Source organism: Procambarus clarkii, chromosome 51 (assembly GCF_040958095.1).
Source record: "Procambarus clarkii isolate CNS0578487 chromosome 51, FALCON_Pclarkii_2.0, whole genome shotgun sequence".
Taxonomy (NCBI): domain Eukaryota; kingdom Metazoa; phylum Arthropoda; class Malacostraca; order Decapoda; family Cambaridae; genus Procambarus; species Procambarus clarkii.
The window spans coordinates 13,018,086-13,038,201 of NC_091200.1; the positions used below are offsets into that span (position 1 = coordinate 13,018,086).

Here is a 20,116-nt window from a genome sequence, read left to right on the forward strand (position 1 = left end):
AACTTGTCTGAACGTGTGGAGATAGCTCTACTTCTGTCCAGTGGGATGTTAAGCTGAACATGGTTTACTCTTCACAATGCTGCCCAATAGTTAAGCGATGGAGAGGCTCGCCTTACAACCACTCTACAAATAATACAAACTGTCAGCAATATTCACCTTTCATTTTGCTCCTACTTATAAGTTTCTGAACAAATAATTACTCTATATAATTTAAATTCAATGCTAATTTATCTGCTAGCAACTAAAATCCAGAGGTTACAACTAACACTTGCTAGCCACCTACTGTGCAATAATAAACATAGGTAATGAGAAGGTGAGTTACTTGCAATATCACAATACCTAAGTTTACAGTCAAGTGAAGCACTCAGTCCAGCACTTAGTTATATAAATATATACTGTATATAGAAAATGTGTTAGGTAATCAACATATGAGGTAAATGTGTCATCAAACAATAAAAATCTAGAGAATAGTTCCTTTAAAAAATTGTCTAATAATACTTACTTGAGAGACGTAAGGGGGAGACATTGGAAATGTGTGATTATATATACTGTACTGTACGAGCTTGTGTTACTAAAGTATATATATGAATGTATTGAAATCAAAGAGCATTGTCCCCATGGGAACAATTGTTAGAGCCAGAGGATCTACTGTTCCAAACCAAGAGTGTGGAAGCTACTTGTCTTGGGGGTCCCACATTCCATTATTACTCTGACAAGAGAAACCGAGATTGTAAGTTTGGTTTAGTGCACAACTTTTTTTTTTTTTAATTTTGAATGTTTTTCACTATATTTTTGGGAAACAAAAAGGTCGGTGCTGCCAATACTCACAAGCAGGGGCAACAACTATTAAAAAGTTCCAGTGTTTTGTCATATCGACTTTTATTAAAGCAGTTGATTTAATTGGCTTCAACAACCTCTTCCTGAAGTTCATACTTTATGTACACTACCTAAAACACATTCAAATAGCAAATTTGCAATTCTAGTTTCCACCTGTTCCCTTGAGGCTTACTTCTCATCTGGAACAGTGTGTATTATATCTTTCTCTCATTATCCTTCATGTTGTGACCATGTCTCCAATAGATCTTCTCTCCAGTGTCTGTAGGTTTAATGCTGAGCCTTACTTCAGACCTCAGATCTAGTACTTTCATTATTAACCTTGTGGTATGTCTCGGAATCTTCTCAGTTTTCCTGCACATTTTGCATGAATACGAGTGAAGGAGTATACAGTATACAATGCCAATATGCTATAAGTATTTAGCTAAAATTAGCGGATAATGGGTAACAGGCAGGTATCTTCAACACTTAATGAAGCTCAGCTCCTGATTATGGGAATATCTGTGGTCATAAGCCCAACTTTACATTACTCAATTATTTTCAATATACAGTACTGTTCATATTTTACCTATTGCTTCCGAGACACTTGGTGCCTGGGGTAAAAGTGCCACTAGTTTTTTGAAGGGACTGGGTTCTAAGCGAATTGAAACTAAAGATTGAAGAGATGCAAGCTTCCTTGTACAGCGCCTCAGTGTAGTGATACAGAGGGAAAATGTGCATTGCATTCAGGGTTCCTGCCTGCCATCTGAGCAGCTGGAGGAACTCGACAGCCCGTAACAAATGACTTTGTACCTAGTATGCAACAAAGGTTTTAACTCATTTTGTGTAACAAAGTTTAAATAAAATAAAACAACAACAAATATATTATGTATGTCTCTCTCTCTCTCTGTATGTGTGTGTGTGTGTACTCGCCTAATTGTGCTTGCGGGGGTTGAGCTCTGGCTCTTTGGTCCCGCCTTTCAACCGTCAAACAACAGGTGTACAGGTTCCTGAGCCTACTGGACTCTATCATATCTACACTTGAAACTGTGTATGGAGTCAGCCTCCACCACATCACCTCCTAATGCATTCCATTTGTCAACCACTCTGACACTAAAAAAGTTCTTTCTAATATCTCTGAGGTGTGTATGTGTGTATGTGTGTATGTGTGTATGTGTGTATGTATGTATGTATGTATGTATGTATGTATGTATGTATGTATGTATGTATGTATGTATGTATATGTATATGTATGTATATGTATGTATATGTATGTATATATGTATATATTATGTGTGTGTGTGTGTGTGTGAGACTACTGAGTAAGAATTAAAACAGGAATTTCCTCAAGTACTTTTGTATATTAATACATCTTCAGAAGGAATGAATCAAAGATCTTCATTCATTCCTTCCTTCTGAAGATGTATTAATATACGAAAGTACTTAAGGAAATTCCTGTTTCAATTCTTCCTCCGTGGTCTGACACCATCACATTTTTCATCATGTGCTAATTTTCGTGATTTACACACACACACATTAGATTATATAATTATATATATATATATATATAATATATATATATATATATATATATATATATATATATATATATATATATATATATATATATATATATATATATAATATATATATATATATGAGAACTAAACCACACACCAGAAGATGAGGAGACGACAACGTTTCAGTCCGTCCTGGACTATTATCAAGTCAATTATGACAATCGACTTGATAATGGTCCAGGATGGACTGAAATGTCGTCTCCTCATCTTCTGGTGTGCGATTTAGTTCTCATATATTCAAGCTGCATTATTGTGACTCATTGTTTGTATATATAATATATATATAATATGAATGAGAGAAAGTGAGTGAGTGTCTATGTGTAATTTATATAGGTGTAATTAGTTAACTGTAGTCGTAGGATGAGAGCTATGCTCGTTGTTTTGTATTCCTATAATCTCTGTCATATGATGCTTTGAAACTGTTGATAGTGTTGGCATCCACCACCGTCTCACTAAAGTTGTTCCAACTATCCACAACCCTGTTTGCAAAAGAAACTTGTGTGTGTAATTTTCTCAGTGTAGATACAGGATGAGAGCTACACTTGTGGTGTCCCATCAACCCAGTACTGTCATATAAAGCTTTGAAACTCCTGATGGTTTTGGCCACCACCTGACTTGTTCCAACATGGCTACCACTTTGTTTGCAAAAGAGAAAATTCTAATACTTTTTTGGCACCTTTGTTTCCTTAGCTTGAATCTGTATCCTCTTGTTCTTGAAGTTGCAGGTTTCAAGAATGCCTCTGTCAATTTTGTTGAATCTTGTTAGTACTTTGTATGTAGTGACTGTTTTGCTTATTTTTCTTCTATCTTTTAGGTTTGGCATATTTAATACTGCACCCCTATCCTCTCCTTGTAGCTTTCGTTTTTCAGTTCTGGAAGCTATTTCGTAGCATGTCTCTGCACCTTTTCAGATTTACTAATGTGCTTCTTGAGATGTGGGTGCCATACAATCACTGCACTTGGTTTGCACTATGTCCTTTGTGATCATCCGGTAATAGTCTACTATCCAGACCCACACCTAAATCTCTTTCTTTGGCAGAGTTCTTCAATGCCCTTTCACATAATTTGTAGGTTTGTGTGGTCCATTTTCTCTTATTCCACATTTCATAGCATGGTATTCACATTGAATTCCATTTGCAATGTTGCTCCACACACTTAAGTCTCATTCCTAGTAGCTAGCATCATAAGCAAACATGTTCCTACAGTTTTGCATTCCTTCTGGTAGATCGTTTATATAGACAACGAACATTACTGGTGCAAGAACTGAACTCTGAGGTACTCTATTAGCAAACCTCCAGTCTGATAAATTGCCTCTGATTTCTGCCCTCACCTTTTTGTTTGAAAATTTTTCACCCATGACAACAGTCTGCCTGTCATGGCAAACATGTTCCGGTGTTCAGAACAACCTTTTTTGTGGGACTGTCAGAAGCCTTTTTTTAGGTCCAGATAAACAATCAACCCAACCAGCTCTTTCCTGTAAAATCTGTGTGGCTCTATCATAACTAAGTAGATTTGTGACAGTATCTCAGTTTGAAAATCATACTGTCTTGTTGTTGTATATTTCTCTCTAGGTGTTCTACCCATTTGATTTTAACTATTTTTCTAGTTTTGACTACCACACTTGTCAACATAGGTCTATAATTTGGAGAGCCTTCTCTGATACCATTTTTGTAGATGGGAAATAAGTCTGTCTTTTCTTCCATGTATCGGCTAAGAATCTGTCAATCCAAATGTCCTCCATTCTTGCTTCATAGGCCTCACACTCTATTGATTTCAAGATGAAGTCACAAAGTATTAACAGTTGTCATTTATCCTATTCTGCCCACAATATAACTTCTCTCACGATCATGAGGACCATCCTTTTCCATTTGTCACCCAGTTTCGCTGTTGTCCCATGTGTTGTCAGCTGGTGAACTGTAGGCATTTATGATCAATCATCATTCTGATTCCAAACCTGCAGTGCCATTATGTTAGCTTCTTGGGGATTGTCTATTATTATTATTTCTCTTACCTTTAGGTGTTATTTCACCAGCATGGCAACAACTCCATCTTTTCTAATTTTTCCGTCATCTCCAATTTGAGTAGTTCCTCACGAATATCTCATTTAAAATATTAGCTTCAGGTTTTGCCTATTAGTGTGACAGTATCTGGCATGTTGACCAAACCACACGCTAGAAAGTGAAGGGACGAGAACGTTTCAGTTTGTCCTGGACCAATCTCAAGTCGATTGTGTAGGGGGAACCCTGTTACAGCCACCTTATTGACTCCTCGTTTGCAATATCTGGCATCTTTAGCTGAATTATATATTTTTAGCTCCATTATTTTCTTTTATCTGACATTATTTATGTTAATACTGTTTAGAATATACGATTTTCAGGAATGTTTCCACTACTTTTTTCTTTCAGTCTCCCAACCTCTAGTGATTTTGATGGTTTGTCTTTATGTACCATTTCACAGTCTTCCCAAGCCTCATCACCTTCTAGAGAAAGGAATTTATTTCTTATTTCCTCCTACACACATTCAGATGAACAAATCCACAAGGGCCGTGACGAGGTTGGAACTCTCATCACGGCCCTTGTGGATTTGTTCATTTGATGCATCACACTCTTGTGATTTCTGTGTGTAACACATTCAGATGTTTTGCTTTATCAAAGTTTATTTTTTGCTCCTTTATTTATCCTTACTATTCCTTTACGTTGTCAGTCAAGTATGACATTTCCTTATCCTAGTGAAAAGTACTTCCTTTTTAGAGTATTAATTTTACTTTTTTCAGGCCTCAATTTTTTCTCAATTTAATTTAAGAAATTTTCCTTCTTAAATCTTTAGGAAATCCTCAATCACTGACCAGCCAAGAAAACCCTCCTTTCATTATTTCTTCCAGTGACACCCTCAAAATGGTCATCTGTTGTGTGTTCGTTTCTTCAGGTGGCAGCAATCTTTGTTGTTGACACTCCTTTTGTTTTGAATTACAACATATAAAAAATTTTCATTCGTGCATATTTGTTTTGCCTGTTATTTTTCAAATTCTGTATACCTTCACGGTCCCTGGGAACCACTCACGGTCATCAACCTGTTCTACAATATCTACAGTTAAAACCAACAGAAATTTGATGAAACCTAACTACCTTAACTAACATAAATAAGTAATTCATAATATATTATTGCTAGAAAAGAACCAATTTGGAAAAAAATGTGAAAATAACGACACTCGTTCTGCCTGTTAAGCAAATTTTACCTTACATACTAGGCCATGTAGTGCAGTTCTGGCTATTATTTACTATATATATATATATATATATATATATATATATATATATATATATATATATATATATATATATATATATATATAATATATATATATATATATATATATAATATATATATATATATATATATATATATATATATATATATATATATAGACACACACACACACACATAGTTGGAACAAGTTAAGTGAGAAGGTGGTGGAGGCCAAGACCGTCAGTAGTTTCAAAGCGTTATGACAAAGAGTGCTGCGAAGACAGGACACCATGAGCGTAGCTCTCATCCAGTAACTACACTTGTGTGTGTAATTACCTATTTTGAGAGTGAGAGATACCATTTGATTCAGCTTACATACGAGACTAGGTTACAAAGTGTGTCACAACACAGATATTTTGCATTTCTAATTAAGAGGAAAATGGCACCTGAAACAATTTCCCCAAAGACAATACAATAAAACACAGCACAGGGTAGCTTCAGGTCTAATCCTGTAACAGCACAACATAAGCAAAAGGTTAAATTCTGATATAGCAATTAACTGGATGACTGTGTTATGTATATAGAGTACTAGAACTTTAATATAATTTTCTCTCGTAGAGGAATTTGTGCAAAATTAACTCAGTTTTTCATTCCATTTTGCTTAAATGATACACATGACAATAATAATTACAAAAAATATACTGCACTATTAATAAATAAGTTCAAAATACACATGCTATTTAAGTTTGAGCATACACCAGGACTACAGTATAATTTTTTTCATTTAGAGCTGCAAAACGTTAAATATTTTAGAGGGTATCTCTATGCCAATTCAAAACATTATCCACCAAGATGGGATTCACATATTATATGTTTTTCAGTGTTAAAAAAAAAAGAGGGTTGCGCACCTAATCATGCACTTAAATAAGAACGAGAACATGTCAGTAACTGAACCAGAAATCTCCACAGAAAACAAATATTGGACTATAACACTACAGCACATGCATGTATATGCAGACCTTGCACCTGATATGCAGGTATACTCCTAACACTGAATGAGTAGTCTTTTGCCTTGTGAAGAATCTGCATGCATATTTAACTATTATTGTTTTATACCACATACAGTACTGTACCTCCATAAAACTTGTTAAAAATAGAAGAGAAGAAAACTGGTTGTATGTAAACACCCCTCGGGAACCCTGAGAATGAGATTACGTATTGGAAAAAGAGGGCTATACAAGCAAGATTTTGCTTGCAGTCAAGAAGTTAAATGGCTTTAATTACTATTTTGATATTTCAATTTGCTGATTTTAGGCCGAATCAATAGTATTATCAGCCTAAATGCAACAGCGAGACTACAAGATCATAACTTATGCCAGTGGCCTTAAGTCACTAGAACTTAGCACATATACACATCATACAAATATGTACAGTTCCTAATACTATTAATTTCAATATACAATTTCCTGTTATCTACACACACAGAACTTTTGGTTTGTAATACCTGTCCTTTCTCACTGGTATAAAACTAGAAACACACATCCCCAAGAGTTGTGATCTTATTCTTCCACAGTATGTAGATTACTTTATGAAAGAAACTAATCAGTTATGTAAATAATACATATGTAGCAAAAAGCCTTTTTTCCATTTGAATTAGTTTGACATTTCTATTGCATATCTTAAACACTGCTATAAATGTACAAAATTTGCAAACTAAATCCTTGGTAAAAGCTATACATCACATTCAGTATCAATAAAAATAAATAAGTCAAATAATGACTTACTTTAATATGCAACAAATTGATTTTGGTGAATTCATCGATAAATTTATTTCTTAAGATTCTTTGCTTATAAAATATAATATTGCATTTGTATGACTTGACCACATACAAGTTGCATTTTCTACCTGAAACACAGAGAAATGAATAAAACAAACAAGGAGACCATACAAGTCAATGACTTTTATTATTCTTTCACTGGTTGAAGATACTGATCTATACAATTCATTATTTAACAGATAATTGCAACAAAGTTCACACCTCTCGGTTGTATCTGACTATAAATGTAGAAAGACTGTTAAATATAAACACAAACCTCAATATTTTCCTGCCTTAAAAGATACTGACAATTATTAAGACAAACATACTCACAAAAGGTTCTGAGAATGTGCTTAAAAAATACCAGTCATATAAACACCACCAAATATTGAGTGAAACTGCAGACAATGAGATATGCAATATGTAAAAGACAAAATTAAATATTGAAATCTTTCCTCTGCATTAAACTTGTACTGATGCATCACGAGAAGGAACTCCAAAACATGTAATTTCTTGCTAAATGACAATTTCATGTGAAAGAGAGACCTCTTTTCATGAGAGTTGCCTGGTAGCGAGCCTGTGCAGGGTTGACGAGAGCCAGCAGCTGTTGAACCAGGTCATGGATCTTCAGGGATGGTCCTACCTTCATTCCTGTCAAGCCCATCACTTCATTTTGGGATAATGTTAGCAATTTGGACCCATGGATATTCTGTTGGATAAAGATTACAATTTGGTTTAGTTGATTTTGTTTAATGCATAAAGGGCATGACTCATCCAATGATAGATTGAACAAAAGAATAGTGGATTAAACAAAACAGCGTTGAATGTAATGAAACTACTTCGCCTGTTGGGTCCTTGGTGGCTCCCGATTGTTAGTAATGCAGTAGCTCCACCTATTTCAAATCTTACAATGCCCTTGCAAGTCATTGTAAACCTATCGGGGACCAGAGGCAAAAACCTGGCTCCCTCTATAGAGGCAAATGAGTCGAGGATTCTAGATCATATCAAAAAAACCAGCGTTGAATATAATAAAATGCCATTTTCTGGGTGAGACCCAGAGGCTCCCTGGAGCTTATCCAGGCTGATATGCTAATGTCAGACTTTGGCATCAGTCATGTGTATGAAGTTCTGTGGGCCTACCAGGGACCACGAGCCAGAACCTGGCCCCCTCAGAGAGGCATGGGAAGCAATGGCCTATAAAATCCCCGGTGTGGTTGGAAGCAGTCTATGTCTGTCATTGACAGGGTCAGGCACCCAGAAAGGTAAACGTCCCAAAACAAACCTCTATTCTGGTGAAAATTGCTTTACCTCTCCAAGTAAGGTTAGGTACAACTTCTGGTTTCAACGCTTTTGACCATGTCGTAGCGCAGTCGATTAACCCTTAAACTGCGCATGGCGTATATATACGCCCTGAGTAACATGTCCCATGGTGCGCATGGCGTATATATACGCCCTGAGTAACATGTCCCATGGTGCGCATGGCGTATATATACGCCCTGAGTAACATGTCCCATGGTGCGCATGGCGTATATATACGCCATAGGGTGCCAGGCCTGATTCAAATGGCCCACGGCTACACGGGGTTCACAGTAGCTTCCTCAGGGCTCTTGTAAACAGATGCCATTTTAAAAAAAAATCGAGGGCAATATTCTCAAGTGTGAGAGGCACAGTACTGTTGGAGCAACCAAGGCCGGCGCACGCAGCATGAGCGAACAGCATTGATGTTCAGCTTGTGACCACAGCATCGCCGAAAAATGTCAAAATAAATATATAATTGTTATTATTTAGTGATGACAATATTACAGATGACCAATGACTGTGATATAAATAACCAGGGTTGTGATAATAGCAGGATTGTTGTAATAATTAGCGCTGTGGGAGAAGTGATGCTGAGAGATGGAGGGAGACAGCATCGTTTACTGACTGTGTGGCTACCTGTTATTGTTTGCATTCACCATACCAGGTCAGTGGTTCTCTATGGTGAACACAAATGTAGATACTTATATATAATGTGTGTATTAGTGTAATAACAGCAAAAGGATTATGCTGGGAGGAGCCATATGGGTGACCGAGGTGACGTCGTCTGCACGATTTGTCTAGCTGTTTAGAGGGTGGCCACTATGCTCTTTGGGCACACTACAAGCTTAGGTGTACAGTTACGGTGCATAAAACATGTAGATATTTATATATAATATGTGTATATAGGGTAATAACACTGCAAAAGGTATTGTTGGGGGAGAAAGTTTAGTGCGTGTGACCTTGAAAGAGTGAGGGAGCCGCCAGCCGCCATCTGTGTATAGCGACGACTCTTAGTGCCTGAACTAACTATATCAGCCTAGCTGTACAGTTGTGGTGAACAAAATATATACATACTTATATATAACGTCTGTATATAGTGTAATAACACCACAAATGGTATTGTTGGGGGAGAAAGTTTAGTGCGTGTGTTGAGGGAGTGGCAGCGAGTGGCTGGCTGGTGTGTGGCGGTAACTCTTCGTTGCTTTTCGACTCTCAATACCAACTTAGTGGTTCGTTATGGTGACCAAAACATGCAGATACTTATATATAACCTGTGTATAGAGTGTAATAGCAGCAAAACTATTTGTTTATTGTTTTATAAACATAATAATTGAATCACTAATATGCACATCATACTTTTGAGTATAGCGATTATTCACCACTTTTATTATATAAATATATTACAATACACACTATTGAATAATATTACTGCAAAAAAACTAAGAAAAAATCAATCGGAGACATTGAAACAATTAGGTAATAATATCTTTGTGGCAACTCCCATCTGTCAGCGCGGGTGACGCTGACCGGGTCTGACGACCGCTCTGTCAACGCCCACTTTTTACCAGACATCCTCGGTCAATTGCGCCCAAAATGTCACCTACGATTTTTTTTTTATTTTTTCCGTGCTCAGGGGACACAATTTAACATGTTTAGAAGACGAAAAAAAAATTTTGAATTTTTTTTTCTTGCGCACAGGGGTGTAAATGTCCCAAGGACCCCTGAGCAGTGTAAGGGTTAAGGCAGCATTTGGGATGATCTCGGACGTAGGTTCAAATCCTCGTCACGGCCCTTGTGGATTTGTTCATTTGATACACCACGCTATTGTGATTTCTATGTGTAATGAAGTAAGGGCGAAGAGGTAGAACCGCCCATTGACATAGCTCGAGTGCATGGGGGAGTTGTGTAAAACCCTGGTTTGTGTCTCGGAGAGGCTGCAGGATCCAAGTAAGTTAGGTATAACTTCTGGTTTAAACTTTTTTGACCATGTCATAGCTCAGTCGATTAAGGCAGCGTCTAGGATGATCTCGGACGGAGGTTTGAATCCTCGTCACGGCCCTTGTGGATTTCTTGTTATGCCTACCTTTCTGGGTGCCTAACCCCAGTCAATGGCAGACATGGAATGCTCCCAAACACATGGGGGGGGTTTCCATAGGCCATTGCTACCTGTGTTTCTCTTAGAGGGCCAGTTTCTGGCTCGTGGGCCCCAGTAGGCTGAACTCTATTGACTGATGCCTCAGACTAATATAGCGTACATCAGTCCGATAGCTCCAGGAAGACAGAGGGGATCCCAACAGAAAAAATAAAATAAAAATAACAGACTTTGATAGGTTGTGCCCTACAGTTCTGCTGCAGAAGGTCTACTGCATATAAAATACTGTAAGAGGATAGGATACATTAAGATATTAGTTGGGCCAGAAAGCCATGAGCTGGCATTGATGACAGACAGCACTAAAAGAAATGAGGGTTATCTTGAGATGATTTTGGGGCTTAGCGTCCCCGTGGCCCGGTCCTCGACCAGGCCTCCTTTTAGTTACACCCCCCCAGGAAGCAGCCCGTAGCAGCTGTCTAACTCCCAGGTACCTACTTACTGCTAGGTAACAGTGGCATCAGGGTGAAAGAAACTGCCCATTGGTTTCTACCTCCGCCGGGGATCGAACCCAGAACCTCAGGACTACGAATCCGAAGCGCTGTCCACCCTCAGGTCAGGGTCCAGGAATAATAAATATAAATCTATCAAATTACTTAATTATCAATAGGAAATTTGACAAAATCTTACCTGCAATACAAAGTTGTCACAGTACGCCCCACAATCATTTGTCTTTAGGAACTGAGCCACATCGTGAGGAGTCCATAGTTTAGGCTTAACCTTTGATCCATCTTTAACGGGGCCATCGATCAGTCTTGGAATATATACATTTTGAGATTCACTTTGTGCCATAGATGACAATTCAGATACTTGTGGGCTACTGTTAGCTGGAGTGGTGACTGTGGAGGAGACTACCGGAGACTGTGATGTCGTTTTACTCTGTTGGAAGATGCCATTTTTATGAGTTGGCAGCTGTGTTGAAACTGAAGGTTTAGTGACTTCTTTTGGAGTACTTGATGTAGTAGCTGGTGTGTTGGTTTTCAATGAAGTCAATTGTGGTTTGGAACTTTTACTGACAGGTTCAGAGAGTGTGGACTGGATGATAGCCTGTACAATATGTTTGCTATCCTTTGAATTTAGTTGTTTGTTGGACAAAACAGACTCAACTTTGTCTTGTCTTACAGACATTGGATGACTGCTGTTTCCATGAATTGCATTTGGTTTTGACTGAACTGTCTGATTTCGTGTATCTAGACTTTTGCTTTCTGGTACACTAGAGTAAGTGAGGTTCTGTTGGCTGGCAATATTCTCTATCTCTGGCTGTACTAATGGAGGACTTACTGATGAGGGATCACACTGTCTTTCATCCATTTCCCATGGCTCTCGAGAACTCTCATTTCCATCTAGTGATGCCACACCAGAAGAGGTTTCATCTGTAATGTAAATATATATAGTCAATATTAAAGATATTTGAGAGCAATATTGTCTGTAAATAGTGTTTCCCTCAAAGCAAACACATGCAAAATAAAATAAAATACTGTAGATATAAATACTCACACTATGAAAACAAAATTTACATGTAACTTTTATATACATGGATGGTGAAATGGGAGGCGATATGATCAGTATGTACAAAATAATAATGGGAAACGATTCAGTTGATAAGGAAGAATTCTTGAGACCTCTAACTTCAAGAAGAAGAGGTCATAGATTTAAGCTAGTTAAACATAGCTGCCAAAGACATACAAGAAAACTCACTTTTGCAAACAGAGTGGTAGACAGTTGTAACAAGTTTAGTGAGAAGGTTGTGGAGGCCAAAATCGTCAGTAGTTTTGAGTGTTATATGACAAAGAATGCTGGGAAGACATGACACCATGAGCATAGCTTTCATCCAGTAACTACACTTTGTAATTACTTAACATTAAAAAATGGATAGAGATCAATCATTCCTATGCTGCCTCACATTTGGAACATGATCGCTCATCACATGGATACACGTGTAATCAAGTTCTCTCTCCTTCCTTCCTTCCTCCTCCTACGTATGTGATACATGCTGGAACACTGGTAAGATTTACGAGCGTGTAAGCCTTTGGGTCAGCAAAGGTTTGTAAGCTTGGGGGAGTTGAGCGTGTGGGTGGCAGCCTGGTGAACCAGAGGCGCGCTAAACTCGTCATCAGGGAAGAGACCAACATTTAGGAGACGGTGTACGGAATCTGCAGCCATTTGGGCACCTCGACGCCATCGTACACAAGTGGAGGACAATTTCTACACTGCTGCCCCGATTGCTGAATGAATATTCAGCAATATAATATAAATTTAAATTGGAACGCATTGTCTCTGGTGTGTCTGAGCGTCACCCCCACGCGATCTCACGCCACGGAGACCAGTACTTGAGACCAACAGCCAGAGACCAATGTCATCTCCATCCGACGGATTACTTAAACTCTTTGGTCAGTGAACCAAATTGGCATTGCATGTGCCAATAGGTAGTAAATTCAAATTTAGTTTTTTCTTAAACCATCTGTGGGTTTCAGGGAAGACTTCAAATAACTCTTCCTCCAAAGACATTTGACTTCCCGGAAGCCGTCGGCAACTGGTGGTTGGGGTGAGGCCGCGGCGGGGCGCCCCGGGTCCCTTGCCGCCACCTGACCCCGCCAACCGACCTGGAAACTCAAATTGGAGACGGAACTGGACAGTCTTGGGTGTATATATACCAGCCATGCAGGGTGTGTGTGTGTATATATATATTATTATATACACCGAGGGGTGAACTCTACTTCTCAGCATGTATACAAAGTCTACACGAAGTATACATGGTGTATACATTAAGTGCCAAGGTGTACTTACCGGTTGATGAGCAAGGTGGTGTGACCTTCCCTGTAGCTGTGGCAGGTGATGCTGTGGGTTTTAATTCTCACTGACGAAGAGTGTCAGTTGTAATTGTTTCTACTAGATTACCTATGCTGTACTTCGATAGCACGCTCACCCTCATAACCCATACAGATTATTTAGTAAATATATAAGCAGTAAATATAACCAGTCTCCGTGGCGTAGTGGTTAAGACGCTCGCCTGGCGTTCCGCGAGCGCTTTGTCCTGAGTTTTACTGAGTCTGTACAATCGGGTCTGGGAGTCGTCGTCAGTCCCTGAAGACTGGCTCGATGCTGTTGTCCTCCCTGTTCGGAAACCAGGGTCTCTCGGGTCATCCCCCAAGGACTTCCGCCCTATTGCTCTCACGAGTTGTCTGCAAGCTCTTTGAACGTATGGTCAACGTTCGTTTGATGTGGTTCTTAGAGCACTATCGCCACCTCTCCCCTTCTCAATTTGGTTTCCGCAAGTGCCGCAGCACAACAGATGTCCTGGTGAACTTGGAGGTCTATATTCGTACTGCTTTTGCTGCGAAGACCTCCGTTGTTGCCGTCCTTTTTGACCTGGAAAAGGCTTACAACACTACCTGGCGGTATCATATTCTGTCTAAACTTCATTCTTTTGGCCTTCGTGGGAACCTCCCTCTCTTCCTCCGGAGTTTCCTCTCTCGTCGTTCCTTTCGTGTGTGGCTTGGTACTGCTCTCTCTCTGCCCCTTTTCAGCAGTATGAGGGTGTACCCCAGGGTAGTGTTCTGAGCACTACTCTTTTTCTAGTTGCCCTCAACGGTCTTCTTTCCTCTCTTCCTTCTGGCGTCTTCTCTGCTCTCTATGTTGATGATCTTACCCTTTGCTGTCGGGGTGATGATTCTCCTCTCCTTCAACAGCGGCTTCAACTTGCGATTGATGCCGTGTCGTCTTGGGCCACCGATCATGGCTTCAAGTTCTCTGCGTCTAAGACTTGTGCTATGACTTTTACTCGGAAGCATGTCGTTGTTCGTCCCTCTTTGTCGCTTTATGGTCATCCCATTGTGTACAGGGATTCCGCGAAGCTTTTGGGGTTAGTCTTTGACACTCGTTTGTCTTGGTCAGCCCATATCTCTTACCTCCGAGTTGAATGCTCTAAGGCCCTTAACCTCCTTAAGGTTTTGTCCCATACTTCTTGGGGAGCGGATTTGCGCACGCTCCTCTATTTGCATTCCTCTCTCGCCCTGTCTAAACTCGATTATGGTTGCCCTGCATACTCTTCTGCTTCTCCTTCTACTCTTCGCCGTCTTGATGCTTTGCACCATACTGGGTTGCGTCTTAGCTCTGGTGCCTTTCGTTCGACTCCCGCCCTTAGTTTGTATGTTGACACTGGCTTTCTCTCTCTTCAGGACCGCCGTGATCGCTACTGTCTTCGCTATCTTGCGCGGTCCTTCCAACATCCTTCCTCTCGCCTCTGTCGTGCATTGACTTTTCCGCCTCCTGTGGTTCCTGTTCTTCTTCATTGTCTCCCACTTTCTGTCCGGTTATCTCGCTTACAGGATTCTCTTTTTGTTCATATTTCTAATGTTTCTCCTCGTATTGTTCCTTCCTTACCTCCGTGGAGAGTCCCCCTTCCCAAGTTTTGTACGTCCTTGACTTGTATTACTAAAGCCTTTACCCCTCCTACTATTCTGAAAAGCCTCTTCCTTGAGCACTTTTCTTCGCACTCCCACTCTATTTCCATCTTCACTGATGGGTCTAAGTCTGCGGACGGTGTGGGCTACTCTGTTGTTTTTCCTGACCGTACTTATATGTGTCGCCTCCCTTCAGAGGCTAGGGTCTTTACGGCAGAACTTTATGCTATTCTCTATGCTCTTCGTCTCTTGCTTTCTCATTCTCATTCCTCCTTTGTGGTTGTAGTTGACTCTCGTAGTGCCCTCATGGCTCAAGGGTCCTTTAATCCTGTCCATCCGGTGGTCATCGAGATTCAACATTGGCTGTTTCTTATTTCTAGTAAATTTAAATCAGTAGAGTTTTGCTGGGTTCCCAGCCATATTGGTGTCTCTTTCAATGAGCGTGCGGATGCTGCCGCTAAGGAAGCTATCCGTTCTTGTCCCATCTCCCGTAAAAGTATTCCTTATTCCGACTTTTATCCTGTTATTCATTCTTCCATTCTTGCCCGTTGGCAGGGTTGTTGGTCCTCTGTAGTTGGTAACAAGCTGCGTACTCTCAAACGTAGTGCGTCCCCGTGGCCTTCCTCCTACCACCGTAACCGGCGGTGGGAAACTGCTTTGGCACGGCTGCGGGTTGGTCATACCCGCTTAACCCACGGTCACTTAATGGAGCGCCGCCCTGTTCCTTATTGTCCGAATTGGGTTGTCCCTCTTACAGTTGTGCATATACTTGTTGAATGTCCTGACTTCCAGGACGAGCGTGTGTCTTGCTTTCCGACCGTCCCTCGCGGTCACTTGTCCCTCGATAGAATTCTAGGTGAATCGGATACTTTTGATATCGTTCGCCTTATGCGTTTTTGTTCTCGTATTGGCATTCTTGGTGATATTTAGCGCCCTCTGATTATTTCGCACTTTGATGGTGCTACATAGCCTTCCCGGTTTGGTGCCTTCTTTTGGTAATTACCTTACCTTACCTTTGTCCTGGGTTCGTATCCTGGCCGGGGAGGATTTACTGGGCGCAAATCCTTAACTGTAGCCTCTGTTTAACTCAACAGTAAAATGCTTGGTTGTAAAAACAATTCTTCGCGGGGGTCGTATACCAGGGACCATAGGATTAAGAACTTGCCCGAAACGCTACGCGTATTAGTGGCTGAACAAGAATGTAAAATCAACTCAATTTCTATGTTCTCTGTTAATCCCCAATGTTCCTTCTTGTATATATAAATAAATAAATTAATAAAAAAAATGTGCACGTGTGTTCACCTCTATTGGAAAGAGATCATAACATTGCAATTATTTTTAAACTGATTCCAATAATGAGTTTTTTTCGTTTGCATAAAAAACGGTTGGATAACTTTGCCCGATTATGAGTGCGCTGTTAACAATCCATCAACCAATTATGAGTCAAATATCATTACCTCTTGCCTTTTGAAAACAATTACGATTAATTGATAACATATTGCCCCCAAAATTGATTTTGATACTGTTTGTGTTAATCATAGGCTGCTTGTTTGGCTCGATCCGGCCTGTTATTTCCTGTTGTCGGGGGACAGGAAGCCTGCACGCGGGCTGATGGGCGGCAGCCCCTTCACTGGCTATCCCCAGGATGCCACCCACAACAGTTGCCTAACTCCCGGTTACCTATTTTACTGCGAGGAGGAAGAAAGCATACCCATCCGTGTATGTCCCACCCGGGGATTGGAACCCGGGTTTGGTGGCTGGATTAACGAGCTTAGATCTTTGTGTGCAAGGACTGGAATTAGGACCGTTAACTGTCGTGTTGTCGAGGTTCCGATTCCTGGCAATTATGTTCAACAACATTGCAATATTCAATCACACTTCAAGTTGGGTCACTTGGACTGACCGGCTCCCCATTAAGCTGACCCGCCAGCCATATACACATAGTAAGGACTGACAGTTTTAATGCGCGCTCAACACACTATATTCTTTTGCGACCAAAGATCACATTCACTCCAAACATCTTCCACTTACGGGCTACTCGTGCCCGTGCCGCCTCTGGCTGGCTTGATCTTCAGCAATCAATCCGACTGATCGGTTTGTTGCAGGCGGCATTTGATCCCCGGTGGTCCAAACGGTTTGACATTCTTTCCCGCCATCCAATCCTAGATCCTTGTTCTTGAATCCTTTCCAAGTGCTATATTTATTGACCAAGTACTAGCAGCGTTTTTCCTGATAAATAACTTTACCTTGAAGTTGAGTATACTTGCTCGGTAACTTTCCTTTGGCCAGGAGGAGGTTTCAGAAGCTGCATCTACTACTACTACTACTTATTGCCATCTTCGCTTTTGCAAATTATCATGTGACGAGTAAAAACACTGGCGTTGGTGTCCGTAGTGCCATTAAGCATACCATCATTCATCGCAGTCAAGCCAGCCGCCCACGGGAGCGCAGTCCTCACCGTGTTGAGATATGGTGCTCGTGCTCACCAGGAGCCCTCCTCCCGCCCTGGCTGCCAGTGCCACGTCACGCCTCCACACTGCCTCATTAGATATACCTTACTGCGGATCCAATCCGCTATACATTACCATAAGCAATCGGTCCTCTCTCTGAAACTCTGTCTATTTGTTTTGGCCTCTGCCGGTGATCGAACGCGGGCCCTTAGGACTACGACCCCAGAACGCTGTCCACTCAGCCGCGAGGCCCCTAAATAAGTGTGCTCAAGAAAGAATTAAAGCCTCCAGAGCCTGGTGTAAATACTGCAACACCGCGGGGAAATAAAACTGCGAGAAATAAGACAGTGTGTGAGAAGTCTTCAGACAGTGTTCTGTCTGTCCGCTACTTTCCGCGCCACTTTACTCCCGCCCAAAATAGAACACAAGTCTGCGATTGTTGCAATACCGCAAATGTGCGCCAGACGGATACAATGGCTTAAGCTAGAAGGGGAAATTCGACGTAGAAATGTAACCTCGTTTAGCAAAAATGATTTTCCTCTTGGAGTTTCCTAGTCGCCGGAGGCTCGATGCCCTGGGTTCCGTCCCATATTTACTGTTTGTATTGCCACCTTCACGCATCATATTGTTGTTCACGCGTTAAGCTTCTCTTGCGTGTAATTGGGGCCAGTTTATGACCTCTGGCCCAGCAGGGTGGAACACTGTAAAAGTATTTCTCATACTGAACTCTATCAGGTTTATCCTTCATTTCTTATGTTATGTGACTCAGTCATGTAGAAATTATATGATGTAACCTTGTGAATAATAATTTTGAAAATATTGAGGATAACAAGATTTTTAAGACCGAACTAGCGGATGAGCGGTATATAAGGACTGACGTTAAATTCAGAATTTGGACCGACATATCTTGTCAATGGATACGTAGTCATTTAATTAAATGTGCTGGTTTGTATAACGTAAGTGATGTGGTACCGTTATCCTAATCCCTATCGAGCAATTTTAGCACAATGTTAGGTCAGATACAATGACTTACTGGTGTTCGAAACTCTGTAAGCCACTCTCGATCACACAACTCATGTCATTTACCTAACTTGTAAATCTCTTTGGTAAACCTTAACAATATAATCTCAATGTCCGGAAGATCTTGAGAGAAGGGATCGCCCCACGCAGCTGGCAACACTGTCTGTGCGCTTCATGTTGTTCTCTTGTCTTCGGCAGTGTACCCGAGCAACACGAGTCAGGTGAGGGGCAAGGACATCATGCCCCACGTTCACCTGCCCTACCAGGTCCTCATCACCTTCTTCTACATCTTCGGCATCTTGGGCAACATTGCTGCTCTCTACATCATCACTAAGAACGAAACCCATAGGTACAAAAAGCAGGTGAGTTAGTTCTTTCCCACTCCCCACCCCTTCCCAGTGTGTCTATCTCTATACCAGTCTCAATTCAATCTATGTCAATATCTATATCTATATATCTATTTATCTCTCGTTTTCTCTCTACTCTCTCTCCTCTCCACTTTCGTCTCTCTCGTCTCTCTCTCATTCACTAATGAATGCGACTGTGTAACTCTTTATTTTCAATATTTGTCCACCATATATGCATCACCTACCTACCTGGTGCCGGTAATCAAGCTACCCTTGCCTCCTACAGACCTTCATGCTGCGGTGCCTGGCGGGGAACGATCTGGTGGCGCTGCTGGGATCCTTCGTGCAGATGTACGTCACGCTCTACCTGCCCAACGCCAATGCCAAGTGGCTCTGCGCTTCTAGGGTTGTGTTCAGAGCCTTCGGACTGGGCTCTGGCTGCGTCGCTCTCGTTATGGCCGTAGAGCGCTGGCTGGCTCTTACTCACCCCTTCACCTACCAAAGGGTGAGTGTCGACCCCTTTAACTAGCTTTTCTTTGCAGCTTCCTCGCAGGAAACACCCACGCTAAGCTCGGCCATCTTCCCCATAGTCCCGGCTTCCTCCGGAATGTATTGTAGATAACGTATTATGTGCTTGGGTCCGTTTGGCCAAGAACGGAAGACTATTCTCGCCTGTAATGAAGGTCTGACGCCAAAAGGCAAGGCAGTCTGGCTAACGTGCATGTGTTGAGGCAGGTGTGGAGGCTGCAGGTGTGGAGGCTGCATTAGTTTCTACAAATCTTTACCAGATTGAGGCTGAAGATAATTCCAGGTAAGGGAAGTGGAGGCGGTAGGAGAGGGTGAGCGTGGGCCGAGCTTGTCTGCCGTGACGCTAACCATGATAAATCTGCTCTCGAAGGTATTCTGTAAACACAAATCACAGGTGTCTTTTGGCCTTGGCGATAACTATGTTAGTCATCAGTCATATGTGCTTTGTCTTTATACCACATTCA

General features: G+C 41.0%; 2 protein-coding genes across 3 annotated transcripts in view; one reads left to right on the forward strand and one right to left on the reverse strand.

Moving 5' to 3' along the window:
• Positions 1–7,578: 7,578 nt before the first annotated feature.
• LOC138351910 (polycomb protein Sfmbt-like) lies at positions 7,579–12,296 on the reverse strand. Its single transcript, XM_069304030.1, has 2 exons — positions 11,535–12,296; positions 7,579–8,165 (listed from the first exon to the last, which is right to left on the reverse strand). Exons 1-2 carry the CDS (start codon positions 12,213–12,215, stop codon positions 7,986–7,988), a joined length of 861 nt encoding a protein of 286 aa, XP_069160131.1. The 5' UTR covers positions 12,216–12,296; the 3' UTR covers positions 7,579–7,985.
• Positions 12,297–18,952: 6,656 nt separating this feature from the next.
• LOC123774643 (prostaglandin E2 receptor EP2 subtype) overlaps positions 18,953–20,116 on the forward strand; it is a 26,766-nt gene continuing 25,602 nt past the window's right edge. For both annotated transcript variants that reach the window (XM_069304031.1, XM_069304032.1), the window contains exons 1-2: positions 18,953–19,139; positions 19,411–19,629. In XM_069304031.1, the coding sequence (XP_069160132.1) occupies positions 19,017–19,139; positions 19,411–19,629 (342 nt within the window). In that variant the 5' untranslated portion in view covers positions 18,953–19,016. The remainder of the gene's footprint in view (positions 19,140–19,410; positions 19,630–20,116) is intronic.

Excerpts from the sequence above, each read along its gene's own strand:
- LOC138351910 (XM_069304030.1), bottom strand. The coding sequence starts at position 12,215 with ATGGATGAAAGACAGTGTGATCCCTCATCAGTAAGTCCTCCATTAGTA. Across the intron at positions 8,166-11,534 it reads GTGACAACTTTGTATTGCAG|AATATCCATGGGTCCAAATT; the intron begins GTAAGATTTTGT and ends TTTATCCAACAG.